The sequence below is a fragment of the Eretmochelys imbricata genome, chromosome 4 (genome assembly GCF_965152235.1).
Source record: "Eretmochelys imbricata isolate rEreImb1 chromosome 4, rEreImb1.hap1, whole genome shotgun sequence".
NCBI classification, from domain to species: domain Eukaryota; kingdom Metazoa; phylum Chordata; order Testudines; family Cheloniidae; genus Eretmochelys; species Eretmochelys imbricata.
Window position 1 is genome coordinate 143,454,474 of NC_135575.1, and position 17,344 is coordinate 143,471,817.

Consider the following 17,344-nt stretch of genomic DNA (forward strand, 5'->3'; position numbering starts at 1 on the left):
GGTAAAATCACCTCCCTGCTCCTACTGCCCACTCCCCCATGTATCCATCCAAGGATTGCATTAGCCCTTTGGGATTCAATATTCCCCTGGAAGCTCCCATTGATTTGTTTGTCCACTCTGACCCGGACTCCCTCTCAGAGTCACTGTGGTCCAGAATACAGTCCCCCATGCTGGAGGGGTAGCCTGCATCCTTTATTTCTAGATGTATGACCTTGCATTTGGCTATATTAAAACACATTTTGTTCGCACGAGTTTAGGTTACCAAATGATCCAGATCGCTGTGTACATCTGCCCTGTCCTCATCGTTAATTACCACTTCTCTGATCTTTGCGTCACCTGCAAATTTTATCAGCAGTGACTTTCTACTTACTTCCAGGTCATTGATAAAAATGTTGAACAACATTGGGCCTAGCACCAATCTCTGTGGAACCCTACAAGAAACACCCCCATTTGATGATGCTTCCTCATTGGACAATTACTTTTTGACATCTGTCAGTTAGCCGGATGTTAATCTATTTACACTTGTGCTTGCTGATGTTGTATAGTGCTCATTTTTTAATTAGAATGTTGTGTGGTACTAAGTGAAATACCTTACAAAAGCCTGGGTATATTACATCTGAACAAAAAGAACAGGAGGACTTGTGGCACCTTGGAGACTAACAAATGTATTAGAGCATAAGCTTTCGTGAGCGACAGCCCACTTCATCGGATACAGACTAACACGGCTGCTACTCTGAAACCTCTCAAAATACATCTGAGCAGTTATCTTTATCAACAAAACTTATCTTACCAAAAATGAGATCGCGTTTGTTTGACAGGACCTATGTTCCCGAAAGCCATTTTGACTGGCATTCATTGTATTGCCATCCTTTCATTTTTATTAATTGAATCCAGTATCAACTGTTCATTATTTTGTCTGGGATTGATGTCAGGCTAACTGGCCTATAATTGCCTGAGTCATCCCACTTGTCCTTTTTGAATATTGGCACCACATTTGCACTTTTCCGGGTGTGCGGAATTGCCCCAGTATTCCAAGATTTATTTAAAATGAACAGAAATGGGTCAGAGATCGCCTCCGCCCACTCTTATAGGACTCTTGGGTGCAAGTTAGCTGGGCCTGCTGATTTTTAAACATTCATCCATAGTAGATGCTCTTTAACATCCTCCTTAGTTACTAATGGACTGGAAAGTACTTCATCCTAATATAATAGTACACCATCCTGCTTCTTGCTAAATAGAGAATGGAAATATTTATTGAACACATCTGCCTCTTCTGTGTCAGTATTAACAATTTTACCATTCCCATCTAGCAATGAGGTTGTACCATTGCTAGAATTCATTTTTTGCCTGATATGCTTTAAAAAAAACTTTCTTATTGTCCTTAGCCCTGCCTCCCATGGATTTTTTCCTGTTGTCTTTAGCTTCCCTTATCAATTTTATACACTTTGTATCCTTTAATTTATATAATAATTACTATCTACTTCCCCTTTTTTCCATTTGTTATTATTTCTAATTGCTGTCTTAACTTCCCCTCTTAACCAAGTTTGGCTTTTACCCAAAGTTATGGAATCATGGCTTTTTGGCAATCTAGTAAACTCTTCTTAAATGATTCCTGGATTTCATCTGTCTGAATTTTTCCTCCCAGTCAATTTCACTGGTCCCATTTGTTAGGGGGCTTATTCCTTCACCCACTTACTTCCCTGGTCCTTCTCGCATGAACAGAGAGCAACAATACCCGAAGTCCAAAGGTGCAAACAATTCGATGTTTATTGGGGTGAACTTCCAGCAAGCATGATTCCAGTTTCCTTCCTTAGTATCCTCCTTCCCAGCTCTGACACCACAGAGCCTTACACCTGTGTCCCTGTTCCCATTCCTACCCTTAGCCAAACATGATTCCAACTTCCTTACTCCCATTCCCTGTTCCCATTTCCCCCTTTAGCAAAACATGATTCCAATTTTTTTACCCCCATTCCCTGTTCCCATCTCCCTCACCCACATGCCCATGCCCACCCCCACCCACACCCAGTCACTTCCTCATTGACTACAGATTATATAGTAAAACTTGAGTTCTGCTTAGCTATACCTTAACCAATCATTTTACTGAAATTTATCTAACCAATCCTAACGTATTGTAACATGATTATGTAACCAATTATATCCCACCACCTTAATTAGTTTACACCCAGTAAAATTAATTATACTGCAGACAGGAACAATCACAGAACCAGACAGAGATTATACAGACAAACAATAGCAAAGTGGGAACTACAATGACAAGACAACACAGAAGTGAGGATTTCACATCCCAGCTATTGATAAGTGAGTTCTTGCCAGACAGGATGCTATCAAACTAAGTTTCCTTTTACATTTTCTAGGCACTTCCCTTTCTCTGGAGGTGATACGAATTATCAGGACAGGATTGTATTCCTAACAGCCGAATAGCACCTTATTTCAGTGTGACTAGTTTGGAATGTGAGGATGTGACTGTTTGCTTCCCAGCTTATGGCTGCCTCTGCTGCTTAGCCAAAGGCCTTAGCCTAAGAACAGGGCCTCAGACTGTCACAGTAAGAGAAGGCCCTTACACCAGCAGACAGTGATTTTGATTCTTTCTTTTATACCTCTATCACTAGCCAAGTGATAAGAATACACCTAAATTCTTAGAGTATAGGCCTTTACAGACAGGCCTGAATATCTATATCCTAACACTCCACCCCTTTTTTTTTCTTTTTCTTTTGGGATCCTCCTGCCCAGGTATCCCTGGAAAAGCATAGGACATATGGCGACACATTTCCTGATAGGGCCAGGCATCAAGGTGGAAGGTGTCGATATTCCATTTGTCCCACTGCCCCTTGTGTAGTATAGTGCCCTGCACCTTCTCTCGTACGGGCATACCACACCTATTCCAATTAGTGTTCCAGACTTCCCATTAGAGTGGGCCTGAGAAGGTTGGGTCCGGGTTGTCTAGTACACTGTAGGGTTTGGAGGGCTTATTACATTACTTATAGGTTATCTCCCTATGCAACGTAACACAAGTACAGTTAACAATACAAAATCCACAGCAACACCAAGTCCTGACCACTGCAGTATGGTCCAACATCCACGACACCCCCAGAACACTTCCTCTCCTCCTTCGACGGGGTCACGATCTTGTGTCCAGTTGCTGGCAGTTGCAACAAGCTGCCCCTGCAGGTTTTGCTTGCTTTTGTCCATATCACAAGTCCATTGAATGTTCACAGAGAAATGGGATATTGTCCAAACCAGCTTGACCACTTGGTATGGAATCAGGCAGTAAGCCCTGGCTTATTCACAGCAATAAGATTCACAGATCCATTTGTGCACCAAAGTCCATATAGCAGCATGTAGATGGGTGTAGTTTGGTTATGGGCTGGTGTAATTGCGCCCCCAGTAATATGTACATTCCCAGCAAAACACCTTAGACACAGTACACCCAATTGTCCACCCCTTGCATAGGCCATTGATCCCGCTCCTCTATAGTCATAGGAGAGGGGCACATCCAAACATCTTCTATTAATTTACACTATTTTACACACACACCCATTGATTTCCAGTGAGCTCCTCCCCTTCTCATTATTTCCATAGGGCTTGTGGGGGTCACCTTAGTTGCCATTCCATTTCCAGGTACCACGGTAGCTATTACACAGGTGCTGGCCTCCTAGTTGAGAATTTGCATTCCCATACACATCTTCCCCCAGGGTCAGCCTTTTGAAGCCATCCCCCACCCATGTCATGAGGTTTTCTGTTTATTAAAACACAACAATGCTAGCAACAAGACAAACACCACAGACAAACAACACAAAACATAGATCCATGGTATTCTGAGTTATTCTTCCGCTGGCGCCAGCTTGCTTGTAGAGTGTCTGAAAAACAAAAGAAACAATTTCCACCCCCCTGGTGGGGACAGATTATTGCTTAATAATAATACCACTTTCTTTTACAAATGTCCTTGCTACTTGCAGGAAAAACAGAAGAATTACCTCCAGGCTGTCCTTATTTTGTTCTATAGTCAGGCTAGTGAATTACCTCACTCACTGGTCATTTATGAAATTCATGAGATGGTGTACCTCAGTTTCCCCTCTTGTACAACAGGCCAAGTTTGCAATAGTTTCTCTGCTGTACCAAGCTTTAAGTTTATTCTCAGGTAATAGCTGAGACACAGATTCAGATTTTAGCACTGTACACACACACACCCCTCTTAAGGTTAACCTGTCCCCATTATTTTCAGGCTTGAATTGTTTTTTCAGCTTCCTTTCCTGAAGGGCCATAATCTGAGTCTTCTAGTAGCTTGTTTGCTGACCGGATGTATTCATTATTTGCAGCTCCTTTGTGCCCATCAGCTAGGTAATTTGCATTTACACACAGAGGCTTACTAGCTTGCTTCTGGATCCAAAGCTGTTAGCAGCTCAGACACTGTCTTAAAAGGGAAACATTTTACTTCCACCAGAGTTCTGATTACTTTCCACTTTCATCTCCTGCTCCAAAACACACAGATCTGAAAAAGAAAGCACAACCTATTGTGGCTCCTTTTGGAGCCCTATTAGGATTTTAATGAAGTACCATGTTTTATTTGCATTTCTTTTACTCCTTCTCCAACATACACTGCACATGTCCTGGGAAAATGCAAATTCCTTCCGTATAGTTTAACCTCCATAACATCATATTAGCCAAATTAATTTTACACAAGGTATAACTGCCTTCCCCATGCCCACAGAGTTTTCATGCACACCCACTAAAGCAACAATCTGATCCCCCAGAGCCATCCCAAGGCTCAGTGTTCCCATCATTCCTCCCCTTTTCCTTTTCTTTTACTTGTGCACACACACACAAAATTCTGTTTTGCCTAACATCCCTTGCACTGTAATTACTCTTTTTACACAACTGTACCCCGATTACACTTCCATCTTGTACAACTAGACACAACCAGGGGCAGCCAAGTTAAGTTCCAAAAGAAACCCCTTCCATCCTTTAGTGATTTTGATTACATTACCCAAAAGTCAAATAATTTTGATCAGATTCTCTCTCTGCCTGCAGCAGTCCCTTATAGACCATTTCTGTGGGAAAAGGGCCCATTTTCCCTCAGAATAGCCGTAAAGGTTTCTGTGGACAGAAGCATAGTGGTGGTAGTAGCCTCTCTACCTGACCCCCTTGGATAATTTAATTACCAAGCTTCCATCCAATGTGACTGCACAGAGTTGCACATACAGTTACATGTATATAACTGTGTTTTATCATTAAACAAAAACTTCCTTCTTGACATCTCACATAAGTATCCAAAGTACCCTCCATTAAAACTTCAGAAAAACAAAAGAGTGTGGAAAGGCAGGTTGCACTTTGAAACTTTTTTTTTTCTCCACTCCCCCAGGACCAAGTCTCAGATCCAGTCTCTAAAGGTAGTCTGTTAACTCTGCTTTTGACTTTAAACCCTTTTGTGCCAAATCATCTTTCACTATCCCTAACTAATTTACAACCCTTCAGCAGCCCTTGCTGAAGCAGCACCAAACTTGAAAGATTACTGGCAGCTTCCCATAATGCTGCCCTTACTTCAAACCTCTCAAGCAGACTGAAGTGCCTCTTTTCCCTGAGAGGCATTCAGTCCCCATGGGCAGGGACCTTCTTCCCTTACCCATATACCAAGGAGGGTGGGCTCCTCAGCCACCCCCCATACCTCTGGGTCCCCTAACACTTCCTCCATTTCCTTTTTAATCTTATCCCAGGTTGACCCCTGTACCTGGTATGGGCCCTGGTCCTCCCTTATCCATTCATCCAAAAAATCCTTTACCCTGGCTTGCCAGAACCCGCAACTACCATCACGAGAGTTCGCGATACCCCCTCCAAGCAGCTGTGCGGACTGTTGGGGAGGGGGACTTACAGGCTGCCACTCACCTATCCAATGCGATGCATCCGAGTCACTGGCACCAAGATGTTAGGGGGCTTATTCCTTCACCCACTTACTTCCCTGGTCCTTCTCGCATGAACAGAGAGCAACAATACCCGAAGTCCAAAGGTGCAAACAATTCGATGTTTATTGGGGTGAACTTCCAGCAAGCATGATTCCAGTTTCCTTCCTTAGTATCCTCCTTCCCAGCTCTGACACCACAGAGCCTTACACCTGTGTCCCTGTTCCCATTCCTACCCTTAGCCAAACATGATTCCAACTTCCTTACTCCCATTCCCTGTTCCCATTTCCCCCTTTAGCAAAACATGATTCCAATTTTTTTACCCCCATTCCCTGTTCCCATCTCCCTCACCCACATGCCCATGCCCACCCCCACCCACACCCAGTCACTTCCTCATTGACTACAGATTATATAGTAAAACTTGAGTTCTGCTTTGCTATACCTTAACCAATCATTTTACTGAAATTTAACTAACCAATCCTAACGTATTGTAACATGATTATGTAACCAATTATATCCCACCACCTTAATTAGTTTACACCCAGCAAAATTAATTATACAGCAGACAGGAACAATCACAGAACCAGACAGAGATTATACAGACAAACAATAGCAAAGTGGGAACTATAATGACAAGACAACACAGAAGTGAGGATTTCACATCCCAGCTATTGATAAGTGAGTTCTTGCCAGACAGGATGCTATCAAACTAAGTTTCCTTTTACATTTTCTAGGCACTTCCCTTTCTCTGGAGGTGATACGAATTATCAGGACAGGATTGTATTCCTAACAGCCGAATAGCACCTTATTTCAATGTGACTAGTTTGGGATGTGAGGAGGTGACCAGTCGCTTCCCAGCTTATGGCTGCCTCTGCTGCTTAGCCAAAGGCCTTAGCCTAAGAACAGGGCCTCAGACTGTCACAGTAAGAGAAGGCCCTTACACCAGCAGACAGTGATTTTGATTCTTTCTTTTATACCTCTATCACTAGCCAAGTGATAAGAATACACCTAAATTCTTAGAGTATAGGCCTTTACAGACAGGCCTGAATATCTATATCCTAACACCATTGGCATTAGAACCCAGGCCCTGCTTTAATTCAGTCTGGAACCTGCCCGCTTTGCAGCACAAATGCAGGCAAAAATCACTGGAGTGCCGATAGTCCTCAATTGCCTTCCCACAGTTCCCCCCAAAGGAGAGACAAGTTCTTCTGGGAAAGAATCTTCGAGCGTCTGAGCACAAAGAATTGTGGGATATGCCCCCAAACACACACAGGCAAGCGCAGAAATGGTGAGGGCACAGTAACGTGGGTAGGATTTCGTAGCGACATGCGCGCGCCCAGGTGAGGTGCCCAGACCCGGTGCCAATCACCTGGGCTCACTGTGCCGTGAAGACTGCCCCGGAATGCGGTCGGGGCACTGACAGGGGATGGAGAGCCACGGTGAGCAAGCGCATTCCCAGGGCCATTGTTCTCCCCAGGGCGGGTGGGGAGGCGGGGAGACAGAGCAGTAAACGATGTCATGTCAGAGTCACTGGCAGCGCCTGATGCCTTCGCCGTGGTGCCGGCGGTTCACAGGATTGGATCCAGTGCTGTTCTAATCGTTATTCTGTTCGTTTGCCAGGTACAAACGGCGAGAGCTCTCAGACGCCATCCCCACCCCGTTCCCCAGGGATGCTCAATGAGAGCTGCAGCATTGCGCCACTCACGCCCTCCCAGTCCCCGGTAAGCCACAGAACCCGCCCCCCCCCCCCGCCGGGTCATCTGGGGTGCAGCTCCCTGAGAGCGGCCGTCGAATTGTTCTTTGCTCCACCCCTTCTCTGGCCCTGTTCTGCCACCATCCACGGCCTCCTTGAATTGGTCCAGCTCCCAAACTACTGGCTGTAGGGCATGGTCTGGTCAGCCCCACTGCACACTGCGGGCCAGTTCTGCGATGAAGTGGCCAGACAAGAAGTGGCGTATGCCGGCCCAGTGTCAGAGGATGGGCGGGAGGTCGTGACATCTCCTGAGCCTGGCAAAGATCCTGGAGGTGTGGGGCAGGGAGAGGGGTGCACAGCAAGGCCCTTTCAGTATCTCCCCATAGGTGCCTACCAGCAAACACTGACTGCTTTGACAGAGGAGATCAGACACCTGATACAAGGGCTACCAATCCTCATCCTCAGGGCATAACGTGGCCATTAGCTGGCGTCAGGAAGGACCTGTGCCTGCCCAGGGCAGTCTGGCACAGTCGCCTGCATTGGGGGTCTCTCATACCTTCCTCTGAAGACCTGGCAATGGCTCTTGTTGGAGACAGAATACTGTACAAGATGGTCTTTTTGTCGGGGTGCAGCAGTCAGGCAAATGCTAAATTGTTTATGAAGCTTCAATGGCAACATAAAGACATCAACAATATCTTCCGTTATTCAATGGGAGAAAGGGTCAGTTGCGGTAGGGTGTCCCGCAGGGGAGAGACGTCTTTACGTATCTGAGGTCACTGAAGATGAGTTTGACCAACAAAGTTCACATCTGGGTCCAAACTCTTCCAAAGTTTGGGAGGGTTCAGTTTTAGGGGGTTTGGTTCAGGCTCTCCTCTGATAATAAACACGACAGACCCTCTAGTCAGCTCCAACTGGAGGTACAGAGAGTTAGGGAGTGTAGACGGTTCCTCTTTCTCCAGCCCTATCCACAGTCCCCTGTTTACCTTTCAAAGTTAGCATGTGGAACTCATTGCCACAAGATCCTAGTGAAACCCAGATCTTAGTTACTTTTTTTTTTTTAGAAGGGGAGGGAGGTTGGACATTTGTATGGCTAATGAGAACATCCAGAGTTATATTTGTGAAGAGTGACAACCCCAAGGGTTTTGACAGAATATAAACCCCCATAGTTCAGGGCATAAACCAACCTGCAACTTTTGGGACTCAGTAGGAAACTTTCCCCATGAGCAGGTTACCCCGTAACTACGTACTGTGGGATTTCTTGCACTTTCCTCTGAAGCAGCTGGCACTGGCCAGTGCTCACAAGGTCCAGGATTAGATGGACCCTGTGCTGATCCAGTCTGGCTGCTCCTAATGATCCTTGTGGTGTTTCAGAGGAACGAAGCCCGGGCACAGCGACCCACTTCCTTCTCCGTGGTAGTGGCCATTGACTTTGGCACGACCTCCAGCGGCTATGCCTTCAGCTTCTCCAACGACCCCGAGGCCATTCACATGATGAGGTAACTTGTCCCTCTGCGGGATGATGGCTTGGGGGCTACAGTGGGCGGACATCCGGCCTTTCTCTGCATCCACTGTCTTTTAACAGGGGCACCAAAGCAGCTAGGGAACAGGACATGCTCTTAGTCTGTCCACCCTGTTAACCCTGTCCTGTTGGATGGTTTCCCCTTCTCCCTATCACTGAATCATCCCTCCCGCAGACCCAGTGCTGAGCATCCTCCCCCAGCATCCCGAGGACCGGAGAGAAGCTGGGACCAGGATGGGGATAACTGGGAATAATGGGACAATATTAAGCAAAGGAAAATACCTACTAGATGAGGTGTGTGTAAGGCTGGGATCAGTACCAGGGTGTGAGTCAGCGCCCTGCAGAATAAACTTTAGGGATCAATCCTGCACTGGCCATGGAGGATGGTCCCTTGTGTGCCTTTTTTCGTCTCGATGGGTGGAATCGTCTCTTGCTTTCTGCATATTTTATTGAGGAGCCAAGCACCATGGTTAGCTTGTCTTAGGCTGCAAGCGTCCTGCCAGGACAGATTCACGATCAGGGCTCTAACGTGGTGGTGCTTTCAGTCCCATCTTCATTCTATGTTAGACCCTTATCTGGCCCTCACCGCAGTATCTGGGCACCTCCAGCCCCACTGTGAGGCAGGGTAGTGCTGTCATCCCTGGCGTACGGCTGGAGTCTCGGAGACTTGTCCCAGGTCTCATAAGAAACCTATTGCAAAGCAGAGAGGTCTCCTGATCCCAGGTTAGGGCCCCAACCACCAGGCAAACCTTCCTCTGTCTGCTTCCAACCCCCTGCCAATATTAGAGACCGAAAGTCACTAGCTCTGAACTTCGCTGGAGTCCCAGAGGCTCTGGAAGCTGGACCCTAATTTAATAATGAGCCCTAATGGGCTAAACCCAACAACCCCTGACTCTGGGGTGTCCGACACCCAGATCCAAGGCCCCACGTTATGGCTTGGGCTTCTCTCTAGCCGATACGCCATTTCCTCCTCTCTCTGCTGGGTTTTGCCATCTTCTGAGCTCCAGGAGGGTGGAGGCCGAGGTCAGGAAGGTGCACGTTGGGCCTGAGGAGTTGGGGATGCTGTAAAATGAGAGTTCAAGGCTGCAGTATTGAGGGTGGGGGGATGCAGTCACTGCACGAGAACTCAGTACTTCTGTCTGTGAACTGAACCAGAGCAGGTTAGCCCCAGTGTAGCTAGTCACCAGGCCCTGCTATGACGGGCTCCCCCGCACAGAGTAATTTATTTACTCAGGACAACTCAATTAAGACCCGGCGTCTGGTTCACAATCAGGTTTCTTGTACTCCCCCACCCAGCCATCCCTGGATGTCCTCTGCCCATGTATTTATCAATACCTCCTTCAGCTAGTTGCCAAAAGCAATCAACAGGCCTTTGGCCAAGACAATGCTGCTACACAGAGACACCACTTTAACTATCCACTTGCATGGCCCTCACCACTGTAGGGTTGACTAGATGGGGAAACCGAGGCACAGAGACATTAAGTGACTTGTCCAAGTTCACGAAGAGGGTCTGTGACAGAACTGGGACCCAGATCTCTAAAGTCACGGTACAGTGCTTCAACCACAAGGCCATCCTTCCTTTGGGAGCTAGATCCTAGCTCAGGTTTCTAAGCAATTAGGACCTCTTGCTTTGAATGATCCAAGAAGTCCTGACAGCAGCAGCAGAAGCCCTTGACCCCCAGAGAGGCAGATGGTGTGTGAGGTCCCTTCAGTTGTGGAGTAGCGAGAGGGGTGGACAAACAGGGGACTTTTCCGCATCTCACCAGAGGTGCCTATCCCCAAACAGTGACTGCTTTGACAGAGCCGGTCAGGCCCCTGGTCTGAGGGCAGCCAACCTGCAGATATGCACAAGGGACATACTTTGACAATGAGCCAGGCTTGGAGGTTGGTCAGATAGATTCACCTGGGACCATGGGGCCACCCGTGGCAGAGGACAGGACCACCGGAAGCCAGAAGCGTCGGCTCCTTGTTTAGGAGGAGTTTTACAAGGCCTATTATCATTGTTAATTGAAGCCAGAGAGCAGATGAGCTTGGCTGGGGAGGGCGGCCCTGAGGGACACCCCCGGAGAGCGGGAGTGGCTGAGGGAGCCGTCTTGGAGGCAGGACAGGAGCCGCTCCACCACAAAACCCTGAGGGGAGGGAGTCCCGGAGACCGGCGTGGTGGAGGGAACTGAAGGCAATAGCCAGACGGAGACAAGGCCCTCGGGCTGGGACATTAGTGAGGACAAGCTGGGTGGCGTGAGTGGAAGCCAGAGGATTTGGAGGCGAGGAAGCAGAGGCATGAGGCTCTGGGGGCACGGAGGAGGGGAAGAGGGGTACGGTGGATGCAGACCCAGGGCAGGGAGACAGTTGGGTGCTGGAAGGCTGAGGGAAAGGAGCTGGAGGGGACGTCTACATTGCGACCCAGGCTCCAAGACTCGGTGCTGCGGGTTTTTTATTGTGGCGTAGACATACCCAGAGAGGTTGTAAGGCAGGAGATGGCTCGCGAACATGTGGGCAGGGCGGAAGAGGCTAACGGAGGGGCAGTCAGCCTGGCAGAGGCTGGAGGAGGGGGCTGGGGTGGGAGACGGCTCCCTCCAGCACTCTGCGTGGGTGGGAAGACAGCCACTTGGCCGGAGCGCCGGGCTGGTGCCCCAGGGACTAGCAAGTAATAAATAAACTGACTGGTGCATTTGAAGACTCGTACCCCTGCCCCTAACCCTTCCTGTCCATGGCTCGCGGCCCCGTTAGCTCCAGACAGGGAGGGGTCCGGGCTGCTATGGCTGCAGAGAGTCCATTCATTGAGGGCTGACCTCGGAGCATGGGGTTACTGCTCATTCCCTCCCTCCAGCCGGCTGGTAGTTCACCCAGCAGCTCCCCTCGTCAGGGGCCATGAGCAACCCAGCCATCTCCCACCCTGCCACCTTCTTCCCTCTGGCCACAAGCTGGACCCCGCTGGCTCTCTCGCTGGGTAATTACTAAGGAACTTTTTCAAATCAGTAGGGTTCTGACTGGGCTCGGTGGCACCCCAAATATGACAGAGAACTTTGCTCACAATTATTGAGCCGAGCAGTCGAAAAGTGCTAACGGAGGTCATTTAAGTAGGGCCTAGTAATTTGAGCAAAGGTGCCTGGGTTCTAATCCTGGTCCCGGCTGGTTGAAGACCCCGACTTGGCCAGACGGTGGCTTTTGTGTATCCATAGATAATACAGAATACTGTTGGTGAAGGAGGCCATGTTGATAGTCTCTATGTCCTCTTTCGATCCCCAGGACAGGCCGTGATAAGGCAAGATTCCCCCATGCTGCCCTGTCCTAACACATCCAGTTCATTCCGTCTTTGGCCTGTTCTGCTGAGACTACCAGCCAGGTGCCCAATTAGTGCCAGATTTGTGATGGGGGCATCTGTCCCGACCAAAACCCAAGGAGGAGTCTCTGACTGATTTGGGACATGGGCCACTGAACAGCTGTCAGGCAGCCCTGGCTTTTGGCCTTCTTCCAACCTGGGCCAGAATTGAACCATTCCCTGTTCCCAATTGTAACAAACATATGCTCCTTGTCATCACTGTCAGGGCCCTTTTTGACCTATCCCCACCCACCCGTCATCTCTCCTTCGCTCTCGAGCTGTCGAGGCTTGCCTCCGACCGGCCCATGGTGCCAGCCTCCATCACCTACTTGTTAAATTCTTAAACATGCCCCTTTCTGTGTTCTCCCTGGCTGCCCCTCATGCTTGGGAGGAACTCCCCATCAACTTCCACAAAGCTACCTCAAATCCCCCTTCCAAACTCTCCTTTGCCGTGAGGCCCACAAAACAGTTAAGCTGGCCAATATTGTCCCATAGTTTCCTCACACTCCCCTGTTGTCTCTTGTCATATATATAGATTGTAAGTTCTTTGGGGCAGGGACTAGAGGTCAAGTGTGGAGGTGACATGCAGGGTCACGTGCCCCCCCCCCATTTCTGCCAGGGTTTGCCAGCTGGGCTGTGCAGCAGCTCCTGGATCTGGCGAGGTGCAAGCCGCAGCCGTGGGAAGAGGCAGCAGCAAACAGCTGGGAGCTGCAGGAAAGGGCCACTGAGGGCAAGGGGGGGGGCCTGCTGGGGGGGGGGGGCATGACTCAAGATGTTCAGGGGAGGTGAATCTTTAAATTGTGCTTCCCCCTTCCCCCCCTGCCCCCCCACTATCAGCAGGTAGCAGTTGTCTTTGGCAGGGATTGTCTTTTGTTCCGTATTTGTACAGTGCCTAGCACAGTGGGATCCTGGTCCAAGCCTAGTAATACCGTGGTAATATGAATAACTAATCATAATAGAGAACCTCTGTACCCTATTACCAACCAATCCCACCTTGAGCCTCTGGCTGGGTTTTCTAGCCACTCCCACCAGGCGTTCAGAGGAAGTCTTAGCTATTATAAATGGTGCCTGTCACCTTTAAGAGGTGGGACATTAAATCTGATCTGGTTCCTCATTGCAGGAAATGGGAGGGAGGTGATCCTGGAGTGGCCAATCAGAAAACCCCCACCAGCCTCTTGCTGACCCCAGAGGGCGCCTTTCACAGTTTCGGATACACAGCAAGGGATTATTACCACGATCTCGATCCGGAGGAAGCCCGGGATTGGCTCTACTTTGAGAAGTTTAAGATGAAGATTCACAGCACGAGTGTAAGTTAACCCTTTCTGTCCAGTCACCCTGAACACAGGGGAGGGGCTGGGGGCCAATGAGATGGGGTGGGGTGGGCTAACTCACTTTCACTTTAAAAAATATTCCCGTATTAAAGTAAAAATGTATGTATTGCAGTAATATTGTCAATATTTTTCCTTTTTTCCCAGTGTGAAATTTCACAGATTTGTTTAAAATTAAATTTCACAAATTTGCTGTCCTTCTGGGGGGCTGTGAATTTGCAGAGTTGTTTAGCAAATTCTGTAACCAATTTATTATGCAAAGGGCAGGGAAGGGTGATTTAAATAACCCCCTAAGGCTAAGGTTGGTTGAAAAACAAGGGGGCGAGGAGAGGGAGTGTTTTCAAACTTCTCTGTTGGCTGTAATTTTTTTCATTAAAATTCAAAATGTCAAAATTCAGTAACAAATTCACCCAGCTCTCTAGATTGTATAATAATAATAATAATAAAAAATTATGGGGAAGTGGAGAATTCAACAAAATGTCATGATTTTTTGGTCCAACTTTTATAATTGAACAAATGTTGACTGATTCCAGTGGGGGCTGTTGACAGGAGTATGTGCCCCACTTCCCTCTACTGGGTGGGAGCAGAACCGATCAAGTCTATGTCATAGACCCTCTGTAGCTCTCGGATCCCCCTTTAGCTAAAGTACTAGGGACCTGTGGGTTTGGGAGCAGGAGGAGCTAGGTTCTAGCCCCCACAACTGTAGATTTATCACTCTGCAGGGGAGGGCAGATCTCAACCTGCTATTTCCCATGATGCCGAATTCGAACACTTCTGAGTGCAGTGATGTGGCATCACGGAATTTTTTTGCACCAACTCCCGTAGCACGTCCAATGGGTGGAGCTCCCTCCCTCCTCATTCCTGCCTGCACTCCCCAGCCTTTCCCCCCACCCTCACCTCCACATCGGGAGGTAACTCCATGTAGCTCTTCCCCCTCATCCTTGCAGAGGAAGGACCAGTGGGTTGGGCACCTCGGCACCTTCCAGGTAATGGCTGTTTGGTTTCCTCTCTGCTGATTGGGTGGGCTCGCCGTTCCACTTGCTCCAGCTCCGAGCGGACGAAGAAGGTAGCCGCATGGCCGAACACTGCGCTCGATCCTGCTCTTGCTGAGGTCAATTGGGAGGCCTAAGTGACTGCCCCCCCCAGAGGATGAGAACTTCTAGCAACAGCTCATGGGCTCACAGCACCCAGCTCCTTGTCAGCGCTCCAGGTGCTGGATTGGGCACAGTCCCTCTGTCACCGTTCAGGGCAACTGCACCTGCATTTCCCCTCTGTTGCCTCGATAAGGCGTCGGGCCCCCCAGCCATCACCTCTCTTGGGCGGAGACCCGCATCTCTCTCCCTCCTGCCCGGGGTATTTCCAGGCTGCACAGTTCCCTGCCTCCACTGTGCTGTTCTCACACGCCTAACCAGGCCAGCATCTGCACTTCGCTATCTCTCCACAGGCTACAGACCGTGACATTGCCCACAGCTAGATGTTACCACCCAGCTCTTCCTGAGCAAGCACATTGATTCTGACGGTAAAAGCGTCACGGAGAAACCATACGAAACACAATAAAAGCCCTGATGCACATGCGAATAAGCTTCCTACTGATCACCCCGCCTCCAGCAAGCACTGTCGCAGGAGTCAGCCCTTCAGGCCCCACCAAGGGGTTTTTCTGTGGGTACAAGTTCATAACAGCCTCCATCCACAACAAGCAGCCCCATGCATAGGTTAGTCTTTCCTTTATCCAGCCTGGGCCATTGTTCTTCAGAGTCAGGGAACAGATAATCCATAAACATTAGTCCCTTCCTCAGCTTCAAAAGGCTGGGGTTTGCATAACAGGGGCAGGGAGGAATTTGCATTCACACCGTGCCCCCCGATGTTTTCCAGGAAATGCGCTTCACATACATTGTCCCAGAAGACCATTCATGTCTGCCACATGGTTCCGTACAGTCCTTTGATCGCCCAGGCCCACAGTCACACAGATCCTTCACATTTAATGCAATGGCCTCCGAGGATACTTCACTTCATTCAGTAATGTTTTTCAAGGACATTGCTGGAAATTTCCACATCTGTCACACCCTCCACTGGAGAACCCAGTGCACTCCTCACTGCTCTGTGCCGGGCATGCTCCGAGGGGCAGGCCAGGGCTCAGGCCGTGACCATCTCGGGCTGTTTGTCTTGCTTTGCTAGGACCTCACCATGAAAACCGAATTAGAAGCCGTGAACGGGAAGAAGGTCCAGGCGCTGGAGGTGTTCGCACACGCCCTTCGCTTCTTCAAGCAGCACGCCGTGCAGGTAGTCCAGCTCCCCGGGGTGTGGCGGGGGAAGGCCTGGGAGTCAGCTGCAAATACTGGGGAATTTCCCAGTGGAATCCCTGCCAGTTGGGGATAAACCCCAGCAGAGCTGGCATGGGCCAGGGAAACCACCCTCCTGTGGATTTGGCTGCAAGCACTGAGGGGGTGGCAGGACTTTGTCCTGGGACTAGCTAGCTCAGAAGGGGGTCTGCTTTTCCCTCTTTTGTGTGAACTTAGTGTGGGTGAAAGGCGCCAGCTCACAGAGGAGATGCAACAGAGGCAATGTCAGGGCAAGCATCCCGCACCCAACACAGCCTTTACCCTGAGCTCCAGAACTCAGCAGGGAGTTCTTTCCATGACCCATTCATTCCATTAGCCTCCCTGTCTGACTAGGAATGCTGCTGTCCGGGGCCAATAACTCACCTGTCTCTCAATAATGCATCCATCCAGTGGCACAATGGCATCCGGGGGGTATCCTTCCTGACCCGCCCATAGGCCATTATTGTATGCCCTGAAGCATGGGGTTTGGCTATCAGTTTCTGCTTCTTTTACAACAGGAGCTCAAGGACCAGTGTCCCTCTTTGCAAGAGAAAGAGGCCATCCGCTGGGTGATTACAGTGCCTGCCATCTGGAAACAGCCAGCCAAGCAGTTCATGAGGGAAGCAGCATACAAGGTCAGGTGTCTCGTGTTGGTTCCCTTCTTGGCTTTGTGGGGTTTTCCAAGGATTTGTAGGATCATTGTAGCCAGAGATTTATTAGGTCCCATCTTTCCCGTCCCCCATTCCTGGGCCAGGGCAGGTGTTACTTTGCAATGTCCAATCTCCTCTAACCTGTCTGGGTATTTTTAAAGTTTATGTTCTCCAGAGTGCTGTTCGCGTTGGTTTTGAATGACCCAAGTGGCAGGGGACTAAAGCCATAAGTAGTGTACAGTCCATTCTCCAAGCCTTTGTCCAACCCAGCTCAAATTAATGGAGTTACTCCTTTACTTGAAGAAGGAGCGGCTGGTGCTTGTAGTGCTGAAGATTCCGGGGTCAAACCCTCCTGATGGCCCACGTGGGGGCAGGTTGCAAAAGTAGCACCTGGAGTGGAACTTGAACGCCTGCTCTCAGATGCTTGGGACGAGCTGCGTCTCATGCTAGCAGAGTAGAGTCTTTGATGCCTCTAGCATCTAGGGGATAACAGTCTACTATAGCTGCCAGCTAGGGGAGTTACTGCTTTACCTCAAGCAGTGGTGTTCATGCGTTTAGTGGTGTAGCCCCCAAGTTCAACAGTCGCTGTCGAGCCAGGC

General features: G+C 49.1%; 1 protein-coding gene across 1 annotated transcript in view; it reads left to right on the plus strand.

Annotated features, from left to right (window-relative positions):
• HSPA12B (heat shock protein family A (Hsp70) member 12B) overlaps positions 1–17,344 on the plus strand; it is a 96,866-nt gene that overhangs the window by 44,599 nt on the left and 34,923 nt on the right. Inside the window, exons 2-6 of the mRNA XM_077816193.1 lie at positions 7,536–7,636; positions 8,980–9,104; positions 13,570–13,756; positions 15,953–16,057; positions 16,614–16,730. Coding sequence (XP_077672319.1) covers positions 7,536–7,636; positions 8,980–9,104; positions 13,570–13,756; positions 15,953–16,057; positions 16,614–16,730 — 635 coding nt within the window. The remainder of the gene's footprint in view (positions 1–7,535; positions 7,637–8,979; positions 9,105–13,569; positions 13,757–15,952; positions 16,058–16,613; positions 16,731–17,344) is intronic.